The sequence below is a fragment of the Salvelinus alpinus genome, chromosome 20 (assembly GCF_045679555.1).
Source record: "Salvelinus alpinus chromosome 20, SLU_Salpinus.1, whole genome shotgun sequence".
Lineage (NCBI taxonomy): Eukaryota > Metazoa > Chordata > Actinopteri > Salmoniformes > Salmonidae > Salvelinus > Salvelinus alpinus.
Window position 1 is genome coordinate 28430838 of NC_092105.1, and position 25752 is coordinate 28456589.

At 43.7% G+C, this 25752-nt stretch overlaps 1 protein-coding gene across 1 annotated transcript in view; it reads left to right on the forward strand.

Annotated features, from left to right (window-relative positions):
* Positions 1-25752, forward strand: part of LOC139546639 (titin-like) — a 185365-nt gene that overhangs the window by 133786 nt on the left and 25827 nt on the right. The window contains exons 193-211 of the mRNA XM_071355254.1: positions 77-364; positions 605-907; positions 1081-1383; positions 1475-1780; positions 1947-2234; positions 2370-2660; positions 2743-3030; positions 3280-3867; positions 4024-4128; positions 4271-4468; positions 4572-4868; positions 4973-5560; positions 5654-5956; positions 6180-23291; positions 23388-23684; positions 23893-24480; positions 24591-24893; positions 25001-25297; positions 25401-25694. Coding sequence (XP_071211355.1) covers positions 77-364; positions 605-907; positions 1081-1383; positions 1475-1780; positions 1947-2234; positions 2370-2660; positions 2743-3030; positions 3280-3867; positions 4024-4128; positions 4271-4468; positions 4572-4868; positions 4973-5560; positions 5654-5956; positions 6180-23291; positions 23388-23684; positions 23893-24480; positions 24591-24893; positions 25001-25297; positions 25401-25694 — 23037 coding nt within the window. The remainder of the gene's footprint in view (positions 1-76; positions 365-604; positions 908-1080; positions 1384-1474; positions 1781-1946; positions 2235-2369; positions 2661-2742; positions 3031-3279; positions 3868-4023; positions 4129-4270; positions 4469-4571; positions 4869-4972; positions 5561-5653; positions 5957-6179; positions 23292-23387; positions 23685-23892; positions 24481-24590; positions 24894-25000; positions 25298-25400; positions 25695-25752) is intronic.

A 25752-nucleotide genomic window follows, 5' to 3' on the forward strand; every position in this document is an offset into this window, starting at 1 on the left:
TTTATTAAAGATAATTGTGGATTGCATGGCCAACACAAACCTTTTACTTGATGTAATGTATCTCTTGTTTCTCCAGTTCCCCCCAGGGTCGAGCTGGGAGTGGACATGAAGAACATGATCATAGTGAAGGCTGGAGAAAATGTCTCCTTTGATGCTGTAGTGTTTGGAAAACCACTGCCCAAGGTTACATGGAAGAGAGATGGTGTTCCATTGAAACTGGCTGAGGGGATGAAGATGACACAGAAGAGACACACACACATTCTGGAATTGTTCTCTGTCGCAAGGAAGGAGTCTGGAGAGTACACTATTCTAGCTGAAAATCCCAATGGCGCTAAATACGCCAATATTAAGCTCAAGGTTCTAGGTATGCAAAATTACAATTTGTCTTATTATTGTGCACAAATTCAAAACTGATGTTATAGCTTCATGATAATTATTTTATTTTTGTATTTTTAAATACTAAAACTCTTTATAACAGCTTGAGATATGTAAGTGTAATGTATATGAATGTGTTTGTGAGGGTCTGCAAGAGAGTACAGAATACAATATGAATATATTCCAAATCAATTGTCGATGTGTAAAATAATCTATGTGTTCTCTTTAGACAAACCAGGCCCGCCAGCTGGAGTGAAAATCACCAAGGTGTTTGCGGACCGTATTAAGATGAGGTGGGAGCCACCTGTTGCAGACGGAGGCTCTGAAATCACTAACTACATCATTGACAAACGTGAAACCAGCAGAGCGAACTGGGCTCTGGTCACCTCCAATATCCATGGTCAACTGACTGATTGCACAGTAGAGAAACTGATGCAGGACCATGAATACCAGTTCAGGGTCAGTGCTGAGAACCAGTATGGTATTGGGGACCCCATCCTCACCGACCCTGTCATGGTCAAGAATCCATATGGTAATATTTCAAGCTTGTACATAATTTTTTATATATATGTCATATTTTAGCTTGAATATAAATCGCTTACACATGTTCACTTCGCTTGAGTTGGAAACACTGTGGAACTTCTGCTTGTACAATATTTAAGTGATTTCTCCTTCTTTCTCTCTTGATCTCTTTCTCATTTGCAGATGTTCCTGGTCCTAGCGAGCCACCAGTTATTACCAACATTACAGCCAATTCTATGACTGTCAGCTGGAAGGCGCCAGCTGATGATGGTAAAGCTACTATTCTGGGTTACATGGTTGAGAAACGTGAAGCATCAGAGCTCAACTGGGCTAAAGTCAACCGTAAACCAGTGATTGACAGGAGCATCAAAGCTGTCCAGCTCTCAGAGGGATCTGAGTATGAGTTCAGAGTGATTGCCATGAACAAAGCTGGATTTGGCAAACCAAGTGATGCATCCAATGCTGCCCTTGCCGTGGATCCTGTGTGTAAGTATTACAGCCACTTTGCTCACTTAAATCATAAAGGATTACGTGTTCCCACACTTCTCGGTAACATTGTCTTATATTCTTCCTTCAGATCCACCCGCACCTCCTGCCTTCCCTAAAGTTGTTGACTCAACACACAGCACCATTAGCTTGTCTTGGACCAAGCCTGCTTACGATGGTGGTTGTGAGATCTTCGGCTACCTTGTCGAGTGCAAGAGAGCTGATGCAGAACACTGGACGAAGTGCAATGTGCCCAAGAAGCTGCAAGAAACCAAGTTCCTGGTTACTGGTCTCATTGATAAAACAGAATATGTGTTCCGTGTCTTTGCCGTGAACAAGATCGGATACAGCGAGCCAAGTGAAATTCCTGGGAAACACGAGGCCAAAGACATCCTGAGTATGTCAACATTATCAGAATACACTCAAGTCTGTGCAGAACAATTACTAATCTTAGTAATCCACCAATTTGGAAATAAACATGTAATACAGTACTATCTATTCAAGTAAAATACATCCATACCTCTATCTTGTCTGACTCTATAACTTTCTATTTTGATTTGCAGTTGCCGCTGATGCTGAGCTGGATGCAGACCTTCGCAAGGTACTGGTCCTGAGAGCCGGAGTCACAATGAGACTCTATGTGCCACTGATAGGACGTCCCCCACCCAAGGTGGTGTGGACCAAGGTCAATGCCAACCTCAAAGAACGAGCAGGAATCATGATCAAAACGTCTGAATGGGATACCCTTATGTACATTGAGGATATCAACAGATATGATGCTGGCAAATACATTTTGTCGATTGAAAACGACAGTGGAAAGAAGTCTTACACTATCGTCGTGAAGGTCCTAGGTAGGCTATGATTCTTGTCTTAAGAGAATTTTTTTTTTAAATTACAAAATTTTACCTAATGTGGTTTTATCTACTACAGTTATACAAACCATTATGTCATGAAGTAACATAACAAATCATACATTTTTTCTATAGATACTCCTGGTCCACCACTGAATCTGATTGTGAAGGAAACATCTCTGAACCATGCATCCATCGGCTGGGATCCTCCTCTGATTGATGGAGGAAGCCCAGTGAAGAGCTACATTGTTGAGAAGCGTCTTGCAGAGAGAAAGGCATGGTCCTGTGTTATAACCGAATGCCCCAAAACTACTTTCAGGATTCCTAACTTGGAAGCTGGACAGGCCTACTGTTTCAGAGTCTTGGCTGAAAATAACTATGGTATCGGAGAAGGTTGTGAGACTGCCGGAGTTGTAAGAGCTTCAGGTATGTTTTGTTGGCTGTGATCATGTGTTTTTTATACTATTAGATGTTAAATGTAGTTTATAACCTTGTTACCTGATTTCAGAACTACCTGGAGCAGTTATGGATTTCAAGGCACTGTCGATCACTAAAGATTCCATTCATATTGGCTGGAAGAAACCAATCAGTGATGGTGGAAGTCACATCAGTGCCTATCTTCTGGAGCTTCAGGAAGGTGAAGAGAAGTATAAGGAGCTAGTGAAAGGAAAGGTCATGTCGCACATGATGGTTGAACTTGAAGAAGGAAAGGAGTACTCTTACAGAGTGAAAGCAATCAATGAGTCTGGAGAGGGTCCACCTTCTGAGCTCACTGTGATCGCTAAAGATCAAATTGGTAAGTACAATAGTCCAGTGTTAATTAGCTAGGCTATCAAACCACTCAGAATATACTCCGGAGACTAAATGCATGGCCATTTTAGATACGTACATCTATTGGCAATCTTAAAGTTTTCTTCAAATGTTTCTAATTGTCCTAGGATAAATGTGTTCTATTTTAGCGTTACATTTACTGAATTTGTCTGCACTTGTATGAATAATATTATCTGTTTCATAGATTCATAAATATTGTGTTCCTACCTTGTAGTTGCACCTGACTGTGACCTGAGTGGCATCCCAGATCTGTGCTATGTTGCCAAGGAGGGAAGCACAGTCCGTATCAAAGTCCCTATTGTTGGCAAACCAGCTCCTTCAGCCATCTGGAAGAAGGGACATGTTTCTCTGGGAGACAGTGGAAGAATGTCCGTTGAATCTACGCCAACTTTGACAACTTTGCTCATCCGTGATTGCCAGAGAGGTGATGCAGAAAATTACACAATCCTGCTAAGAAACGCAGCAGGAGTCAAAGAAGCAAAGATGCAGATTAGGGTGGTTGGAAAACCAGGAATCCCAACAGGACCATTCAAGTTTGATGAAATTACTGCCGATGGAATCACTCTGGAGTGGGGTCCACCAAAAGATGATGGTGGGACTGAAATATCCAACTACATTCTGGAGAAGCGGCAATCAACAGCCAACAAGTGGGCTACTGTGGCCTCCGCTATCCAGAAGAATACCATGAGAGTTACCAGGCTCCATGATGGTACTGAATACATCTTCAGAGTGTTTGCAGAAAACAAATATGGAGTTGGAGAATGCCTCAAATCTGACCCAGTGGTGGCCCAGCATCCATTCAGTGAGTTCTTGTCATATTGAAAATATAAAATAAAATGTTTGAAATAAATAGTTTTTAGGACAGAAATCTGTATTCTGCCAATAGTTTGATGATTGATTGACAGATGTACTATATGGCAATAATTCCACAAAACTCAAAACATTCTTGTTTCACCAGATGTGCCTGACGCACCTGCACCACCAGAGATCGTGAGCATTCGCCATGAGTCTGCCATTTTGAATTGGACTGATCCTAAAGAAAATGGAGGCTCACCAATCACTGGTAATTAGGAAAACACTATTTTTAGTCATCCATAGACTAAAAGGGAAATGGACATGGAAAATGACCTATTCCTGAGATTACTGCGGAAAGCATTTGCTGAATGGTAAATAATAATGTATTGTTATTATTATTATCTCTGCAGGCTATCATGTTGAATACAAAGAGAGGAACAGCTTGATGTGGAAGAGAGCCACTAAGACCCCTATTAGAGTGAAGGACTGCAGAGTGACTGGACTGATTGAAGGCCTGGAGTATGAATTTAGAGTTATGGCAATGAATGCGGCCGGTTTAGGAAGGCCAAGCAGGGCAACAGAACCAGTCATCGCCCTTGATCCAATTGGTAGGTTTTGTTTCATTCTCTTTCTGTCCTATTGATATCATAAGAATTCTGTCAACATGTACTCTAATCTTGATAACTTACTCGCTTTTTTGTTTCTCCACAGATCCTCCTGGTAAGCCTGATGTCATCAATGTAACCAGAAGCACTGTAACACTTATGTGGACTGCACCCAAGTACGACGGTGGACACAAACTGACTGGTTACCTGGTTGAGAAACTGGAACTGCCAGGAAAGACCTGGATGAAAGCAAATCATATCAATGTCCAAGGCCTTGCATTTACCGTGCCAGACCTTACAGAAGGCAGCAGCATGGAATTCAGAATCAGAGCTAAGAATGCAGCTGGCGCAATCAGTGTTCCTTCAGAGCAAACTGATACCCTTATCTGCAAAGATGAGTATGGTAGGTACAAAAAAAAAGTTTTTACTTCAAGACAAAGTCGATAGAATACATACTAAACTAGGACATGGACAGTAGCCTAATTTCTCTTGCTCATTTGTTCACAGAACCACCAAGCATCACTATCGATCCAGACATGAAGGAAGGTGTCTCTGTCAGAGCTGGAGACACCATTGTAGTATCTGCTTCCAAGATCCTTGGCAAACCTCCACCTACAGCTGTGTGGTCCAAGGCAGGAAGAGAATTCAAGACCTCAGATATTGTCCAGATCACAAGCACTCCAACTACTTCAACGTTGTCTATTAAATATGCAAGCAGGAAGAACACTGGAGAGTACACAATTACAGCCAGTAACCCTTTCGGTATCAGAGAAGAACATGTTAAGGTCAAGGTGCTTGATATCCCTGGACCTCCAGGCCCCATTGAAGCCAGCAGTGTGTCAGCTGAGAAGTGCACATTGACATGGTTGCCACCAGAAGAGGATGGAGGCTGCGCAATCAAATCCTACACACTGGAAAAGAGAGAAACAAGCCGTCTTCTCTGGACCAAACTTGCTGAAAATATATTTGATTGCAGATTTGTTGCAAGCAAGCTGATCAAGGGCAATGAGTACATCTTCCGTGTGTCTGCAGTGAACCAGTATGGCACTGGTGATGGGACCCAATCTGGCCCTGTCAAAATGGTTGACAGCTTTGGTAAGTTGCTTGAATATTCAGAATATTCTATTTGATAGTACTGTAGTATTTTCCACATCATTGTTCATGTATTTTGCTCCTCTTTTTCTCCAGGCCCACCAGGCCCACCTGGAATCCCAGAGATTGACAATGTCAGCAGAAACGCTGTTACCATTTTCTGGAAGAGACCAGTTAAAGATGGTGGAAGTGATATTAGAGGCTATCAGGTTGAGAGGAAAGAGAGAAGAGGAATGAGATGGGTGAGAGCATCGAAGAAAACGGTCTCTGACCTACGTTACAAAGTACAAGGACTGACGGAAGGTGTTCAGTATGAATTCAGAGTAACAGCAGAGAACAAAGCTGGCTTTGGGGAACCCAGTGAACCATCTGCCCATGTGATGACAAAGGATATTGTATGTAAGTAAACACAAAGGGTATTTTTCAAAACAAATCATTTATTCAATGCCATCATTGTAAATAATAAATTGTTCTTAATTGACCATAATAAATACAATTCAAATATATTTATGAAAGTTATTATGAAGTGTAAACCAGTAGATCTAATAATACCAAATCTAAATTTGATTTGATTTGATTTACCAGGTGATAAGTCTTGATATATGTCTTCTCTTCTTTTTAGATCCACCAGGACCTCCCTCCAACCCAAGAATTACTGACACCACCAAGACAACAGCCACATTCAACTGGGGTAGACCCCACTATGATGGCGGCCTGGATGTAGCAGGATACATTGTTGAGCACAAGAAGGAAGGACATGACGATTGGGTCACAGACGTCACAAGATTGAGAATTACAGAATACGTTGTGTCAGACCTGAAGGCTGGTGGGAACTACTATTTCAGAGTCAGAGCCATGAATACAGAGGGAGTTGGTGAACCAGCAGAGGTTGAAGAAATTGTTGAACTTAAGGACCGTGAGACACTTCCCGACTATGAGCTTGATGCTGAGTATAGAAGAACCCTTGTTGTCAGGGTCCGTGGATCCATTCGTATCTTCGTGCCAATTAAAGGACGTCCAGTTCCTGAAGTAACCTGGATGAAAGATGATGCCATTCTTGGTAAAGGTGGCCGTGAACACATTGATACTACGGAGTCGTATACTCTCCTGGTTATCCCTGACTGCACAAGATATGATGCTGGAAAATACATGCTGTCATTAGAGAATGTTGCTGGTAAGAGAGATGGATTTGTTAACGTCAGAGTACTGGATTCACCAGGACCACCTGTGAACCTGATACCACGTGAAATCACCAAAACAAGTATCACTATGCAGTGGGAAATCCCCATTATTGATGGTGGATCAAAGATCATTAACTACGTCATTGAGAAGCGAGAGGCCACAAGAAAGGCTTACACAGTAATCACTACAACCTGGCAGAAATGCTCCTTCAAGTTTGACAACTTGGATGAAGGCTCTGAATATTACTTCAGAGTATCTGCTGAAAATGATCTGGGCGTTGGCGAGCCAGCAGAGACACCTGAGACAATCAGAGCATCCCAAGCACCTACTGCCCCTGAAAATCTGTACGTCACTGACGTGTCAGCGGACACCGCAAGCCTTGCATGGACGAAGCCAAAACATGATGGTGGCAGTAGGATTACTGGATACGTTATTGAAGCACAGAAGAAGGACACAGAGACATGGACCCATGTAACAACTGTAAAAGCTCTTGACTACACAGCCACAGATCTCATTGAAAATATGGAGTATGTGTTCCGCATCATGGCAGTGAACAGCTCTGGCAGAAGTGATCCACGTGAAAGCAGACCTGCTACCATTAGAGAGCAAACAACAGCGCCTGCATTTGACCTACGTGCAGTCTACCAGTCTTTGGTCATTGCTAAGGCTGGTGATAATGTGAAGGTTGAAATTCCGGTTCTGGGTCGCCCCAGACCAGCAGTTTCATGGAAGAGAGGTGAGGACACACTTAAACAGACGCAGAGAATCAATACGGATACCACTGCAACCTCCACTACTCTCCACATCAATGAGATCAAAAGGAGTGATGGTGGTCAATATTCGATGACTGGCAAGAATATACTTGGAACAACGACAGAGACAATTACTGTTGAAGTCCACGATATTCCAGGACCTCCTACTGGACCAATTAAGCTTGAAGAAGTTTCTTGTGACTACATTCTCTTATCATGGGAAGGTCCAGAGAATGATGGCGGTGTACCCATTAACAATTACATTGTTGAGGCTAGAGAAACCACAGGCACATCATGGGTTGAATTAGCAGCAACGGTTATCCGTACAACATTCAAGGCTGCTCGTCTCACAACAGGAATCATGTATCAGTTCCGTGTTAAAGCCCAGAACAGGTACGGCATTGGACCCTGTATAGTCTCAGAACAAGTGGTTGCTGCTTATCCATTTGATGTGCCAGGTCAACCAGGCATTCCTGAAATTGTCCACTTCAACAAGGATTCTATGACTATTAGCTGGGATGAACCAGCTTCCGATGGTGGAAGCCCCATTTTGGGATATCACATTGAAAGGAAAGAGAAGAACAGTATCCTGTGGCAGAAGATCAGCAAAGCACTTGTAGTAGGGAACATGTTCAAATCAACAGGCTTGGTGGATGGAATCGCCTATGAGTACCGCGTTATTGCTGAAAACATGGCTGGTTTGAGCAGGGCAAGCAAGCATTCTGAGACTACCTTTGCTCTGGATCCAGTGGACCCACCTGGCCAACCAATAGCATTGAATGTAACCAGACATGAGGTGACTCTTCAGTGGACAAGACCTGAAGGTGATGGAGGATTCTCAATAACTGGGTACCAAGTAGAAAAGAGAGAACTCCCAGACGGACGCTGGCTCAAGGCCAACTATAGCAACGTCCTTGAGACAACATTCACTGTTAGCGGTCTCACAGAGGATGCTACTTATGAGTTCCATGTTTTGGCAAGAAACTCAGCTGGCGGTCTCAGTAAGCCATCTCTACCATCAGAGGAAATCACTTGCAGAGATGATGTTGAGGCTCCCAAACTTGAAGTTGATACAATCTATAATAGTACTGTGGTTGTGAAAGCGGGAGATGTCTTCAAACTTGCTGCCAGCGTAACAGGCAGACCAATACCAACACTGGTATGGACCAAAGACGGAAAGGAACTTGAAGATACAGCCAAGTTGGAAATCAAACTCTATGACTTTTCTACAACCTTAGTCAACAAAGATTCTCTAAGAAGGTGTGGTGGCACATTCATTTTAACTGCCAGCAATCCTGGTGGTTTTGCAAAGCATACCTTCAATGTTAAGATTCTTGACAGACCTGGACCTCCAGATGGTCCACTTGCTGTTACAGATGTCACTGCTGAGAAATGTATCCTATCATGGCTGCCACCATCACATGATGGAGGTGCAAAGATTCTGCACTACATCATTGAGAAACGTGAAACAAGTAGACTTGCTTGGACAAATGTAGCAACAGACTTACAAGTTAACCGGTTTAAGGTGACCAAGTTGTTGAAGGGTAATGAGTATATCTTCAGAGTTATGGCTGTCAACATGTATGGAACTGGAGAGCCCCTTGAATCCGACCCAATGGTTTCTACAAATCCATATGTGCCAGCTGATGCGCCATCAACACCTGAGGTGACGACCATCACAAAGAACACCATGGTTGTTTGCTGGGAACGCCCTGATCACGACGGTGGAAGCGACATCTTCAACTATGTTGTTGAAAGGAGAGACAAAACCGGTCTTCGCTGGGTTAAATGCAACAAGAGGACTGTAACTGACCTGAGGTTCAAAGTATCGGGGCTCACACCAGGGCATGAATATGAATTCAGAATCATAGCAGAAAACAATGCTGGTTTAGGTACACCAAGTCCTTCCAGTGAATTCTACAAGGCAGTAGACACAATCTTCCAACCTGGACCACCTGGAAATCAAAGAGTCTTGGACACAACCAAGTCATCCATTACAGTTGCCTGGAACAAACCTGTATATGATGGTGGTTCTGATATCATTGGATACGTTGTAGAGACCTGTCTACCTGAGGAAGATGAATGGACAATTCGGACCCCTAAGAAGGGATTAGTTGGGACATCATTTACCATCACTAACCTGGTAGAAAACCAAGATTATAAAATCAACATTTGCGCAATTAACTGTGAAGGGGTTGGAGAGCCAGCACAAGTGCCTGGCACACCATTTGCAGAGGACAGGCTGCTTCCTCCTGAAATTGACCTTGGTGCAGAGCTTCGTAAGGTTGTCTGCATTAGAGCTTGCGGCACATTAAGACTCTTTGTACCTATTAAAGGAAGACCAACTCCTGATGTCAAGTGGTCCAGAGAAAATGGAGAGCCTGTTACGAGAGCAACTATTGACACCACATCATCATTTACTGCTCTTATGGTTGAAAATGTTGACAGATTTGACAGTGGAAAGTACATGTTGACAGTGGAAAATGCCTCAGGAAGCAAAACTGCATATGTGAATGTCAGAGTGCTGGACACACCTGGAGCACCACAAAGCCTCATAATCAGGGAGGTCACCAGAGACTCAGTATCACTCATGTGGGATGCACCCCTTATTGATGGTGGCTCCAGAATTAGAAACTACGTTGTGGAGAAACGTGAATCAACACGAAAAGCTTACTCCACAGTTTGTGCTCAATGCGTTAAATCTAGCTGGAAGATTGGTGGCCTGGAGGAAGGAAACACATATTTCTTCAGAATTCTGGCTGAGAATGAATTTGGCATTGGACTTCCAATAGAGACTCCTGAGGCAGTCAGAGTATCAGAGAAACCACTTCCACCAGGCAAAGTAACCCTTGTTGATGTTACAGGCACCAGTGTCTCTCTGTCTTGGGAAAAACCAGATCACGATGGAGGTAGCAGAATCTCAGGATATATTGTTGAGATGCATGGCAAAGACAGTGAAACTTGGACCCAGTGTGCCGTTGCAAAAATCACACAGGCTGTTGTTCTTGGACTGACACAAGGTGAAGAATATATGTTCCGTGTGTCAGCACATAACGAAAAAGGAACCAGTGATCCTCGTCTACTTAGTGTACCTGTGGTAGCCAAAGATCTTGTTATTGCTCCAGTATTCAAGCTGCTGTTCACCACATTCAGCGTATTGGCAGGAGATGATCTCAAGATGGATTTGCCATATGCTGCTCGCCCCAAAGCAGTTGTGACCTGGCTCAAGGATGGTGTCGCACTAAAAGAAACAACCAGAGTCAATGCTGATGCCACTGATACACATTTGCATCTTGTGGTCAAGGAAGCCAGCAGGGAGGATGTGGGAAAGTACACCATCAAACTTGTAAACACAGCTGGTGAATCAACAGTGGACATTGCAGTTGTTGTTCTTGATAAGCCTGGCCCTCCAACTGGCCCAATCACTGTTGATGAAGTCACTTCTGACAGTGTGGTACTGTCCTGGAACCCACCTACATATGTGGGTGGTTGTGCCATTAACAACTACATAGTAGAAAAGAGGGAAACGTCCACCACAAACTGGCAGATTGTGTCTGCAACAGTTGCAAGAACCACCATTAAAGCAGCTCGGTTGAAGACTGGGTGTGAATATCAGTTCAGGATTGCTGCTGAAAACAGATATGGAAAGAGTCCAGTACTTATATCAGAAAATATTGTTGCTCAATATCCATTTGATCTCCCAAGTGCACCAGGGACCCCAATTGTACAATCATCTACAAAGGACAGCATGGTTATCGTATGGGAGAAGCCTGGTAGTGATGGCGGGAGCAAGATTTTGGGATATCACCTTGAGAGTAAGGAGAGAAATAGCCTCCTCTGGGTTAAACAAAACAAACAACTGATCCCAGACTTGAGGTTCAAGCTCAGTGGTCTTGATGAAGGTATTGAATATGAGTACAGAGTTTATGCTGAAAATATCGTTGGCGTTGGCAAAGCAAGCAAATTGTCAGAAATCCGTGTTGCAAGAGACCCCTGTGACAGTCCAGGCAAGCCTGAAGCTGTCATTGTCACAAGAGGAGCTGTCACTCTCCAATGGACTAAGCCAGAGTTAGATGGAGGTAGCAAAATCACTGGCTACATTGTGGAGAAGAAAGAGCTGCCTGAAGGGCGCTGGATGAAGGCCAGTTTCGCCAATGTCATTGAGACACAATTTATTGTTACTGGCTTAGTTGAAGACCAGTGCTATGAGTTCCGTGTCATTGCAAGAAATGCAGCAGGTGTTTACAGTCTTCCATCTGAGAGCACTGGGTCTATAACAGCAAAGGATGAAGTTGATCCTCCCAAAATAGAGATGGACTCAAAGTACTCTTCAACAATTGTTCTGATGGCAGGTGAATCGTTCAACCTTTGTGCAGATATTTTCGGCAAACCTGTACCCTCAGTCCATTGGATGAAAAACGACATAGAAATAAAGGAGGCTGCACGTCTTGAGATAAAGAACACTGCTTTTAAAGCATCATTGAGTGTTAAGGAGGCAATCCGTGTTGATGGAGGCCAATATATCCTACTTTTGAAAAATGTAGGTGGAGAGAAGTCAGTGCACATCAATGTCAAAGTGTTAGACAGACCTGGTCCACCTGGAGGCCCAATTTCTATCTATGGAGTCACAAGTGAAAAGGCTTGTATTGCCTGGAGACCACCAGCACAAGATGGAGGTAGTGATGTTTCTCATTACATCGTTGAGAAGAGAGAGACTAGCAGATTGGTTTGGACTCTGGTTGAACCTAAAGTGCAGACTCTAAATCTGAAGATCATAAAACTTGTTCCTGGAAATGAGTATGTCTTCCGAGTGATTCCTGTGAACAAATACGGAATTGGTGAACCTCTTGAATCTGAGCCAATGATTTCCAGAAATCAATTTGTGACACCTGATCCACCAACAGATGTGGAAGTCTCTACCATCACAAAAGATTCAATGGTGGTAACCTGGGAAAGACCTGAAAACGATGGTGGAAATGCCATTTCTGGATTTGTAATTGAGAAGCGTGATAAAGAAGGTGTGCGCTGGACCAGATGCAATAAACGTACAGTGAGTGAGCTGCGCTTCAGAGTAGCAGGTCTTCTTGAGAACCGCAGCTATGAGTTCCAAGTTTCATCTGAGAATGCTGCTGGAGTTGGTAAACCAAGTGAACCAACTATTTACTACAAGGCATTGGATGCTATCTTCACATCAGGTCCACCAAATAATCCCAAAGTGACTGACACAACAAGAACATCTGTGTCCTTGTCATGGGGCAAACCTATCTATGATGGTGGCTGTGAGATTCAAGGATACTTAGTGGAGGCCTGTGAAGGAGCATCTGATGAATGGACAATGTGCACTCCACCTGCCGGAATCACACACACTACATTTACAGTTAGAAAACTACTCGAGAAGCATGAGTATAAATTCAGAGTCTGTGCCATAAACAAGGTTGGTGTTGGTGAGCATGCAGATGTCCCTGGATCAGTTCTTCTAGAGGAGAAATTGGAAGCACCAGATCTTGAGCTTGACGCTGACATGAGGAAGATGATTAATGTCAGAGCTGGAAGCGCTCTTAGGTTGTTCATTCCTGTTAGGGGACGGCCGGCTCCTGAACTGAAATGGGGAAAGGCTGATGGAGAACTCAAGGAGACGGCACAGATTGACAATACAAGCAGTTATGCCTCACTCCTGATTGAAAATGTTGACAGATTTGACACTGGCAAGTACACTGTTACTGCAGAGAATTCCAGTGGAGTTAAATCTGTCTTCATCAGTGTCAGAGTACTTGATTCACCTAGTATGCCTGCAAATTTCGCTATCAAGGAGATAACAAAAAATTCAGTCACCCTTACTTGGGAGCCACCTATTTTGGATGGTGGGTCTAAAATTAAGCAATATCATGTTGAGAAACGAGAAAGCACTAGGAAAGTGTATTCCCCTGTCACAACCTGTCATAAGATGTCATGGAAGATTGAACCACTTGTGGAGGGAAGTATCTATTTCTTCAGAGTTCTTGCTGAAAACGAGTGGGGCATTGGCTTACCTGCAGAGACCCCTGAACCCGTAAAGATTTCAGAGGTACCTCAACCTCCCGGTAAAGTTACAGTTCTGGACGTGACACGGAACAGTGTCTCTCTTAAATGGGAGAAACCAGATCATGATGGAGGCAGTAGAATAAGCCATTATGAGATTGAAATGCAAGCCAAAAATAGTGACAAATGGACACTATGTGCTCAATGTAAATACCTTGAAACTACTGTCACTAGCTTAGCCCAAGGAGAGGAGTATCAATTCAGAGTAATTGCTGTTAATAGCAAAGGAAAGAGTGACTCTAGACTTCTGGCCAGTCCAGTAGTTGCAAAGGACCTTGTCATTGAACCTGACATAAGACCTAAATTAACACAGTACAGCGTACAGGTTGGCTATGATCTGAAGATTGAAGTTCCCATTGCTGGACATCCTAAACCAGTCATTACATGGACAAAGGATGGTGCTGCCCTGAAACAAACCACAAGAGTTAATGTTGTCGACAGTGCACGCAATACACATCTAACCATCAAAGAAGCAACAAAAGACGATGGTGGATTGTATAGTATTAATATTACCAATATCCTTGGCTCCAAAGATGCCACCATTGAAGTAATCACACTAGATAAACCTGGCCCACCAACAGGCCCAATCAAGATGGATGACATCAGTGCTGAAAGTATCACACTTACCTGGGAACCACCTGCATACACTGGTGGCTGCCCAATTTCAAATTACGTTGTCCAGAAAAGAGATACAACCACAACTAACTGGGTTGTAGTCTCTGCCACTGTGGCAAGAAATACCCTGAAAGTGACAAATCTAAAAACAGGTGCAGAATACCAATTTAGGATCTTTGCTGAAAACAGATATGGCAAAAGTTATGCTATTGATTCTGAACCTGTCCTTGCCCAGTATCCCTTCAAGGAGCCAGGACCACCAGGAACACCTTATGTATCTTCATATACTAAGGATTACATGGTTGTGGAATGGCACAAACCCATTTCAGATGGAGGCAGTGCCATTTTCGGCTATCACATTGAGAGAAAGGAAAAGAACAGTATCCTTTGGACAAAGGTCAATAAATCCCTCATCCAAGACTGTAGATTTAAATCTACTCCTTTGGAGGAAGGTATTGAATATGAGTTTAGAGTGTCTGCTGAGAATATCGTTGGCATTGGTGCGTGCAGCAAACTCTCTGAGGGATATGTGGCGCGTGACCCATGTGATCCTCCTGGCACCCCAGAGGCTATCATTGTAACCAGGCACTCTGTGAAACTGAAGTGGACAAGACCACAGTATGATGGTGGCAGTCTGATCACAGGCTATGTGGTGGAGAAACGCGATCTCCCAGAGGGAAGATGGATGAAGGCAAGTTTCACAAATGTCATCGAAACTGTATTCACAGTTCTGGGTCTAACTGAGGATTGCAAATATGACTTCAGAGTCATAGCAAGGAATGCCGCTGGATCTATCAGCAAGCCCTCTCAGAGCACCGGATCCATCACAGCAAAGGATGAAGTTGATCTACCAAAATGTGAAGTTGACTCAGTGTACAGCCAGGTTGTTATCATCAATGCTGGGGAAACATTTACACTTGAGGCCGCTGTACAAGGAAAGCCAATTCCAACAGCTCAATGGTTCAAGAGTGATGTATTAGTGGAGAACTCAGCAAGGGCTGAGATTATGAACTCAGATTTCCAAGCAAAGCTTGTTGTCAAAGATGCTATCAGAGTGGATGGAGGACAATATACGTTGCTTCTAACTAATGTTGCTGGAGATAAAACTGTAACGTTCAATGTGAGAGTACTGGACAGACCTGGGCCCTCTCAGGGACCCCTCACGGTTAGTAATGTCACATGTGAGAAATGTTCACTGTCCTGGCTTCCTCCAAGAGCTGATGGTGGAAGCAGTATTTCCCACTACGTCATTCAAAAGAGAGAAACTAGCCGTCTTGCATGGACTGTGGTTGCTAGTGATTGTGGAGCTACAATGTTCAAAGTCACAAAGCTTCTGAAGGGAAATGAGTACATCTTCCGTGTTATGGCTGTCAACAAATTTGGTACTGGTGAACCTCTTGAATCAGCCCCAGTTATAATGAGAAATCAATTTGTTACTCCTGGACCACCTCAAGAATTGGAAATAGCCAATATTGCAAGGGATTCCATGACTGTGTGCTGGACTCGCCCAGAGGTTGATGGTGGAAGTGAGATTGCTGGTTACATTGTTGAGAAGAGAGATAGAGCTGGAATCAGATGGACAAAATGCAACAAACGCAGAGTCACAGACCTTCGCTTTAGAGTGACAGGCCTGACAGAGGATCATGAATATGAATTCAGATTATCTGCTGAGAATGCTGCAGGAGTCGGCCAACCAACTGAACCAACTCCTTACACCAAAGCCTGTGATCCAACCTTTGAACCTGGCACTCCCACTAATGCACATGTGGTTGATACTACCAAGAACTCCATTACACTCGCATGGAGTAGACCCATTTACGACGGTGGTGTCAATATCCAGGGATATGCTGTGGAGATCTGCAAAGCCGATGAGGAGGAATGGACTCTGTGCACTCCACCAACAGGAGTGAATGCCACTACCTTCAAAATCACCAAACTTATCGAGCATCAAGAATATAAGGTGCAGGTATGTGCCATCAATAAATTGGGTGTTGGTGAACCTGCTGAGATTTTAGGAACTGTAAAACCAGTGGATGCAATGTTCGCCCCAGAGATTGAGCTGAATTCAGAGCTAAGGAAAGGAATCGTTGTGCGTGCTGGAGGATCCATGAGGATCAATATTCCATTCAAAGGACGTCCTACTCCAGAAATAAGCTGGTCCAAGGATGAGGGTGATTTCACCAACAAAGTTCAAATTGAGAAAGGCGCCGATTTTACTCAACTGTCAGTAGACATCTGTGACAGAAATGATGCTGGAAAGTACACTCTGACCCTGGAAAACAGCAGTGGTTCCAAGTCTGCATTTGTTTCCGTCAAAGTACTTGATACACCAGGAGCACCCGTAAACTTCACAGTGAAAGATATTAAGAAAAACTCTGTCAATCTTGTTTGGGAGCCCCCACTCATTGACGGAGGTGCGAGGGTCAAGCATTACTTTGTTGAGAAGCGTGAATCCACTAGGAAAGCTTATTCCAACATTTCAAACAAGTGTACAAGGAACAGTTTCCATGTGGGAGATCTCATTGAGGGGGTTATTTATTACTTCAGAGTTATGGCTGAGAATGAATATGGTGTAGGCCTGGCAGCAGAAACTGCAGAGCCCGTGAAGACATCAGAAGTCCCTCTGCCTGTAGGAAAGATCACATTGACTGAAGTGACTAAGACAACCGCCTCAATGGCATGGGAAAAACCAGACCATGACGGTGGAAGTAGAATAATGGGATACTACATAGAAATGCTGCCTGCAGGATCAGAGGAATGGATCCTATCCACAACCACAAAAACATGTGAGGGAACTGTAGAAGGCCTAACCGCAGGTCAAGAATACCAGTTCAGAGTTTCAGCCTTTAACGACAAAGGAAAGAGTGACACAAGGGTATTAGCTGCCCCTGTCACAGCTAAAGATCTAACTATTGAACCTAGTTTCGTAATGGCATTCAACACCTTTAGTGTCCAACATGGTGAAGATCTGAAGATAGAAATACCAGTGAGAGGACGCCCAGCACCAAAAGTGGTATGGGCAAAGGATGGACAGGCAATTAAAGAGACAACCAGGTTGAATGTTTCAAGAACAGCATCATCAACAATCCTTGCTATAAAAGAGGCAACCAGAGCGGATTCTGGCAAGTATAAAATCACAGCTACCAACAGTATAGGAGAAAAAGTTGCAGAAATCGGAGTGATCATCCTTGATAAACCTGGCCCAGTCACAGGGCCTATAAAGATTGAGGAAGTGAGTTCCAATTATGTCAACCTCGCATGGGAACCACCTGCGTACACAGGAGGTTGTCAAATAAACAATTACATTGTGGAAAAGCGTGACACAACAACCGTAGCATGGCAGTGTGTGTCTGCAACCATTGCAAGAACAACTATCAAAGTTACCAAGCTGAAAACCGGTACTGAATACCAGTTTAGGGTGTTTGCAGAAAACAGATATGGAAAGAGTCCGTCATTGGACTCAGCAGCTGTTGTTGTGCAATATCCTTTCAGTGAACCTTTTGCACCTGGTACTCCATTTGTGTCATTAGTGACAAAGGACCACATGGTTGTTGAATGGAAAGTACCAACCAGTAATGGAGGTAGTCCAATCCTTGGTTACCACCTCGAACGCAAAGAGAAGAACAGCATTCTCTGGACGAAGTTGAACAAACTGCTCATTCCTGACTGTCGATTCAAAACAAATGAACTTGAAGAGGGCATTGAGTATGAATTCAAGGTCTTCGCTGAGAACATTGCTGGCTTGAGTCCACCTAGTAAGATTTCTGATGTTTGTGTCGCCAGAGACCCATGTGATCCACCTGGTACCCCTGAGGCTATTGATATTACCAGGAACCACGTTACACTGTCATGGAAAAAGCCCCAGTATGATGGTGGTAGCCTGATCACAGGCTATGTTGTTGAAAGGAAGAAGCTTCCTGAAGGCCGTTGGATGAAGGCTAGCTTCACAAATGTAATTGAGACTCAATTCACAATCTCAGGTCTGACTGAAGAGTGTGAGTATGAGTTTAGAGTAATTGCAAGGAATGCATCTGGTATTTTCAGTGCTCCCTCTGAAAGCACTGGAGCAATTACTGCTAAAGATGAAATTGAAGCACCAACAGCATCAATGGATCCCAAATTCAAGGACTGTATTGTCATCCGTGCTGGTGAAACATTTGTTATTGATGCTGATATTTTGGGAAAACCACTCCCTGAAATCACATGGTTGAAAGATGGAAAAGAAATCGACCAAACTACCCCAAGAATGGAGATTAAAACCACCATTCAACGTACTATTCTAACAGTCAAGGAATGTATCAGAGTAGATGGTGGACACTTTGTCCTGAGTCTTAGCAACGTTGGTGGAACAAAATCTATTCCCGTCAACGTGAAAGTTCTTGATAGACCTGGTCCACCCGAAGGTCCAATGAAGATAACTGGCGTGACTTCAGAGAAAGCCTATCTTCACTGGAGTCATCCATTACATGATGGCGGTGCCAGCTGTTCTCATTATATAATTGAAAAGAGGGAAACCAGCAGATTGTCATGGACTGTAGTCGAACCCAGAATCCAAGCTGTCAGCTACAAAGTGACTAAACTCTTGCCTGGCAATGAGTACATCTTCAGAGTTACAGCAGTAAATAAGTTTGGCATTGGTGAACCTCTTGAATCAGACCCAGTTATTGCACGTAATCCTTTTGTGACACCCAGCGCTCCCTCAACACCTGAAGCAAGTGCTATTACAAGGGACTCAATGGTCCTTACATGGGAACGTCCAGCAGATAATGGTGGCTCAGATATTGATGGCTATGTCCTGGAGAAACGAGATAAAGAGGGCATTAGATGGACAAAATGTAACAAGAAAAGACTTAATGACATCAGGTTCAGATGTACCGGACTCACCGAGGGACATTCCTATGAGTTCAGAGTGTCTGCTGAAAATGCTGCTGGTGTGGGAGTGCCAAGTGCACCAACAGAATACATCAAAGCCTGTGATGCCACATATCCACCTGGTCCTCCTAACAACCCTAAGGTGACAGACCACTCAAGCACAACTGTGTCACTCTCATGGACAAGGCCCATCTATGATGGTGGAGCAGCCATCAAAGGATATGTTGTTGAGATGAGAGAAGAAGGAGATGAAGAATGGATAACATGTACACCGCCAACTGGTGTACAAGCAACACACTTTACTGTGAAAAAACTGAGGGAAAATGCTGAATACTATTTCCGCATCTGTGCAATTAACATTGAAGGAGTTGGTGAGCATGTTGATGTTCCAGGGTCTGTAGTTGCATCTGAAAGACTTGAGGCCCCTGAGATTGAACTTGATTCAGACCTTAGGAAAATGGTCCAAGTACGGGCAAGTGCAACACTGCGTTTGTTTGTGACAATCAAAGGAAAACCTGAACCTGAAGTAAAGTGGTCCAAGATGGATGGCCCTCTTACTGAGCGTGCACAAATTGAGGTCACAAGCTCCTACACAATGCTTGTCATCGACAATGTCAATAGATTTGACACTGGCAAGTATGTGTTGACTCTCGAGAACCTTAGTGGACAAAAATCAGCATTCATTAATGTCAGGGTGTTGGACTCACCAAGTGCCCCTGAGAACTTTGAAGTCAAGGATATTAAGAGAGATTCTGTATCACTATCCTGGGAGCCTCCTATGATTGACGGTGGAGCTAAGGTCACCCATTACATTGTGGAAAAGAGAGATAATACAAGACTGGCATTTACAAGTGTTTCAAATAACTGTGTAAGAAATTCCATGAAGATTGATGAACTTAAAGAGGGCGGAATTTACTATTTCCGCGTCAAAGCTGTCAATGAGCTTGGTGTGGGTTTGCCAGCAGAAACAACAGAACCAATCAAGGTATCCCAAGCCCCCTTGCCTCCTGGCAAAGTTACGGTTGTAGATGTTACTCGCGACAGTGTGAGTCTCGCATGGGAAAAGCCTGATCATGATGGTGGTAGCAAAATCACAAGCTATACAGTAGAAATGAAAACCATGGGCGATGAGAAATGGACTGTATGCACTGAGATTAAAGCATTGGAAGCAACTATTGGTGGACTCACAACTGGAGAGGAATATTCATTTAGGATTACTGCTGTCAATGACAAAGGCAAGAGTGAACCTAAGCCACTGGCAGACCCTGTCGTAGTAAAGGACATTACAATCGAACCTATCATCGATCTGATGTTCAACACATACAGTGTCAAGGCAGGAGATGATCTGAAGATTGATGTTCCGTTCAGAGGCAGACCTGAACCTGAGGTGGCATGGAAAAAAGATGGAGCTGTATTGAAGCAGACAACCAGGGTGAATGTTCTGACAGCAATAAATTCATCGAAAATTACTATCAAAGACGCAACCAGGGAGGACTTTGGGAAGTATGAGATCAATTTAACCAACACCGTTGGCAAGAAATCAGCAACAATAGCTGTTATCATCTTGGATAAACCTGGCCCACCAGGTGCAATCAAGGTAGATGAAGTGAGTGCTGACAATATTTCACTGTCTTGGGATGCCCCACTCTACGATGGAGGATGTCAAATCAACAACTATGTCGTGGAGAAGAGAGATACTACCACTACAACATGGCAGATTGTTTCAGCCACAGTTGCCAGAACATCAATTAAAGTTCCCCGCTTGACACAAGGCACTGAATATCAGTTCCGTATTGCAGCTGAAAATCGCTACGGCAAGAGCCATGCTGTGGACTCCGCTCCAATTGTTGCACAGTACCCCTTCGAGACACCTGGCATTCCCACTTCCCTCCATGTTGCCCATGCTACAAAGTCTGGCATTTTGGTTGCATGGGGTAAACCAGCCAGTGACGGCGGAAGTCCAATCATTGGTTATCACCTGGAAATGAAAGACCATAGCAGTATTCTCTGGACAAAGATCAACAGAGGTATCATTGCTGAAACAGAATACAAAGTGATTGGGATTGAGGAAGGCTTGCTGTATGAGTTCCGTGTTTATGCTCAGAATATTGCTGGAATTGGACCTTGCACCAAAGCCTCTGAACCTGTAGCTGCAAGAGATCCTTGTGATCCACCTGTTAACCTTGAGGTCATTGACATCACAAGAACTTCAGTTTCCATTACTTGGCAGGCGCCAGAGAATGACGGTGGAGCCAAGGTGACTGGCTACATTGTTGAACGCAGGGAGCTTCCAGATGGCCGTTGGCTGAAGTGCAATTTCGCCAGTCTTCTGGACACATACTTTGACATTACAGGCCTTACAGAGGACGTACAATATGACTTCCGTGTTATTGCAAAGAATGCAGCTGGATTACTCAGTGAGCCATCACTGAGCACAGGTGCCATCACAGTCAAGGATGAGGTGGATTCACCTCGCATTGAGTTGGAAGACAGGTTTAGACAATTAGTAGTTGTCAAAGCTGGAGATATTTTGAGAATCGATGCAGATATTTCTGGGCGCCCACGTCCAGTCATTGCATGGACAAAGGATGGTAAAGAAATTGATGCCAAGGCAAGAGTGGAGATTACTTCAACACACAGCACCACCACATTAATAGTCAGAGACACTATCAGGAGAGACACTGGACAGTACATTGTAACTCTACAGAACGTTGCTGGCACAAGGTCCTTGGCTGTAAACTGTAAGGTCCTTGACCGCCCTGGACCATCCTCTGGACCATTGGTGGTCACTGGTCTGACAGCAGAGAAGTGCACTTTGACCTGGGGACCACCTCAAGAAAATGGTGGTGCAGAAATCATGCACTACATTGTTGAGAAACGTGAAACCAGCCGTCTCGCCTGGACTTTAGTATATGGCGATATGAAAGCTACAACATGCAAAGTCACCAAACTGCTTAAAGGAAATGAATACATCTTCAGAGTAAGGGGAGTGAACAAATATGGAGACGGTGAAGCCCTGGAGAGTGAGCCCACCAGAGCCAAGAATGCATACACTGTCCCTGCAGCACCAACAGATGTTCAAATCACGAGTATCACAAGTGATGCAATGACAATCTGCTGGGAAAGACCAGAATCCGATGGAGGAAGCAGCATTTATGGCTATGTTATTGAGAAACGAGAGAAAATTGGATTGCGCTGGGTACGAGTGAACAAAAAGCCTGTGTATGACCTCAGGGTCAAGGCATCCAATCTCCGTGAGGGAGCTGAATATGAGTACAGAGTCTATGCAGAAAACGCTGCAGGCTTGAGCCTCCCAAGTATACCTACCGAACTAACAAAGGCGGAGGATCCCCAATTCCTGCCATCTCCACCATCTAAACCTAAAGTTATTGACTCCTCCAAGACAACTGTTTCTCTTTCATGGAACAAGCCGTTGTTTGATGGTGGTGCTCCTGTGACAGGATACTGTGTTGAATATAGGAGAACAGATGAATACGATGATGACTGGTGTGTCGGTGTTTCAAACACAAAGAACACTGAATTCACCGTCGTTGGATTAACTTCTGGAGCAGAATATATATTTGTTGTCAAATCAATCAACAAGATTGGTCTCAGTGAGCCAAGCCCCCCTACGGATCCACAGGTGGCAAAGGAGAGAGAAGAGGAACCAGTATTTGATATCAGCAATGAGATGCGAAAGACACTCATTGTAAAGGACGGTAGTTCATTCACCCTAACTGTGCCATTCAGGGGAAAGCCCGTTCCTAATGTTATGTGGACCAAGGCTGCTGTTGACCTGAGAGTGAGGGCCAGTATTGATACCACTGATACCTTCACATCTATCACAGTGGAACAAGCAACAAGAGATGACTCTGGAAAATATACTGTGACTCTCCAAAACATAGCTGGAAAAGTTGCATGTACATTAAATGTAAGGGTTCTGGACTCTCCTGGTCCACCATCTCATGTTGGGTTCAAGGATGTTACAAAGAGCTCTGCAACAGTTACATGGGATACCCCAGATAATGAAGGTGGCGCTGCTGTAAAGAACTACCTTGTTGATATTCGTGAGGCAAGCAAAAAGGGATGGACCAGACTCACAGATACCTGCCATCGTCTGACCTACAAAGTAACAGACCTGGTGGAGGGAGGAGTATACTACTTTAGAGTCACGGGTGAAAATGAATATGGAGTTGGTGTATCAGCTGAGACCAAAGATGGAGCAAAGATTACAGGTATACTAGAATTGAAAATAGAAAAAAACATTTAAGTTTAAGATGTTTTTTATTATATGATGTTATAAAAATGTCCATGTTTCTTCTTGATTTCAGAAAAACCCAGCCCACCAGCATCACTTGGAGTCACCGATATCACCAAGGAAAGTGTTTCACTTGCATGGGGCAAGCCCGAGCAAGACGGAGGTAGCAGAATCACCAGTTACCAAATCGATGCTCTTGAGAAGGGTCAGGATAAATGGGTGAAAGTTGGTGTCACCAAGTTCACCCACATTGTGGTCTATGGTCTGACGCAAAATGCTGAATACTTCTTCAGAGTTCGTGCTGAAAACCACGCTGGATTCAGTGATGCTAAAGACATGATTCTGCCTGTAACAGTTAAAGACCAGCATGGTGAGTTTTTCCCCAGTCCTACATTTTATTTTCACAAACTAGTGAGGGTACAAAATTGCTGAGCATAATCCAAGATAGTACTACATTATGTGTGTAAAGCTGGTTAAAAACATATTCTTACATGTAGACTGTTTCATTTTGATTTGATATCTTCAAATAGATAATAATTATTAATTTTCCTTAATAATCCTCCATATTCTTTCAACAGAACCTCCTGAGATCAACATGAAGAAGTTCCCCCACAATACAGTCTATGTCCGAGCAGGATCAAACCTGAAATGTGAGATCCCACTTACTGGCAGACCTATGCCAAAGGTTTCTCTTTCAAAGGACAATGTTGCACTGAAGTCAACTATGAGATTCAACTCTGAAGTAACTCCTGAATACCTCATCATTACTCTTCGTGAGAGCATTGCTATTGATTCAGGAAGGTATGACATCTGTGCCTCCAACACAAGTGGAACCACCAAGTCTTTTGTTAACATTGTGGTCCTAGATAGACCAAGCGCCCCCGTTGGTCCTGTGGAAATGACTGACGTGACAGAGGACAGTGTGAGTCTGAAGTGGTGTCCTCCTCGTTATGATGGTGGAAGCACCATTTCAAATTACATCATCCTCAAACGTGAAACAACCAACGCCAACTGGACTGAGGTCTCGTCGGCCGTCGCAAGATGCACCATGAAAATCATGAAGCTTACAACAGGACTGGAGTACCAGTTCAGAATCAGGGCTGAGAATCGCTACGGTGTCAGTGAGCACATTGACTCTCCAACCGTCAGAGTAGATCTGCCCTACAGTGAGTTTTATACCACTCTATTAATTCATGTGTTCTGTTTGTACTGTATATATACATCTGCATATAAAAAAAATACGGAATATACAAAATATTACTTTCTTTCATTTTAGCCGTCCCTGTAGCTCCATCAGCTCCTATGGTTACATCTGTAACCAGAGAAAGCATCACTGTAGCCTGGAAGGAGCCAGCCTCCAATGGAGGAAGCCATGTCTTTGGATACCACCTTGAAATAAAGGATAGAAACAGCATCTGTTGGCAGAAGGTTAACAAGACTGTTATCCGTGCCACACACTACAAGGTGCCAGACATTGCTGCCGGCCTTATCTATGAGTTCAGGGTTACAGCAGAAAATGCAGCTGGATGCAGTCCGCTCAGCAAAATCTCAGACGCAGTACTTGCAATTGATGCGTGCGGTAAGTCGACTTGGTTACTGTCATTTTCGTGATTGAATACTACTGTGTGTCCTCTAAACTTTACAAATCATCTACGGTATCTGAACCTCCACATCTGTTTTTTGCAGAGCCTCCAACCAATGTCAGGATCACTGACATCACGAAGACTTCCATCAGCATCGCATGGCAGAAGCCCAATTATGATGGCGGTAGCAAGATCACAGGATACCTGATTGAGAAGAAAGAGGGCCAGAAGGACAGATGGACGAAGGCTAACTTGACCAATGTTTCTGACACACATTATACTGTGACAGGACTTACTCAGGATGAGACCTATGAATTCAGAGTCATGGCAAAGAATGCAGTTGGATCAATTAGCAATCCATCCATCATTGCAGGCCCTGCAACTTGCGTTGATACATATGGTGGGTTATGTTCCAAATATGATAAAAGTAGGAATTGAACATTTCATTGAACATTCCATTGAACTATTAGTTAATGTAATGCATCTTATGTGTTATCTCATAGGTGCCCCTGAGATTGAAATTCCTGATGAATATCGCGAGGTTGTGAAACACAAAGCTGGAACCACTGTCGAGCTTAGATTTGGAATCATTGCCAAACCAGCACCGACAATTGAGTGGTACAAGGACAGAAAGGAACTTGAGTCCGGTGCCCAGGCTCAGCTGGTACAGAAGAACGCTGCTGATAGTTCCACTCTTATCATCAGAGATACCACACGTCTCAACTCTGGAACATATGAGATGAGGCTCAAAAACTCTTTGGGCTCAGCATATGCCTACGTCAGAGTACAAATTCTTGGTACGTATTGCTCCTTATAATTTATATTGTGGTACCTATATGTCTACATTGTTGGCAC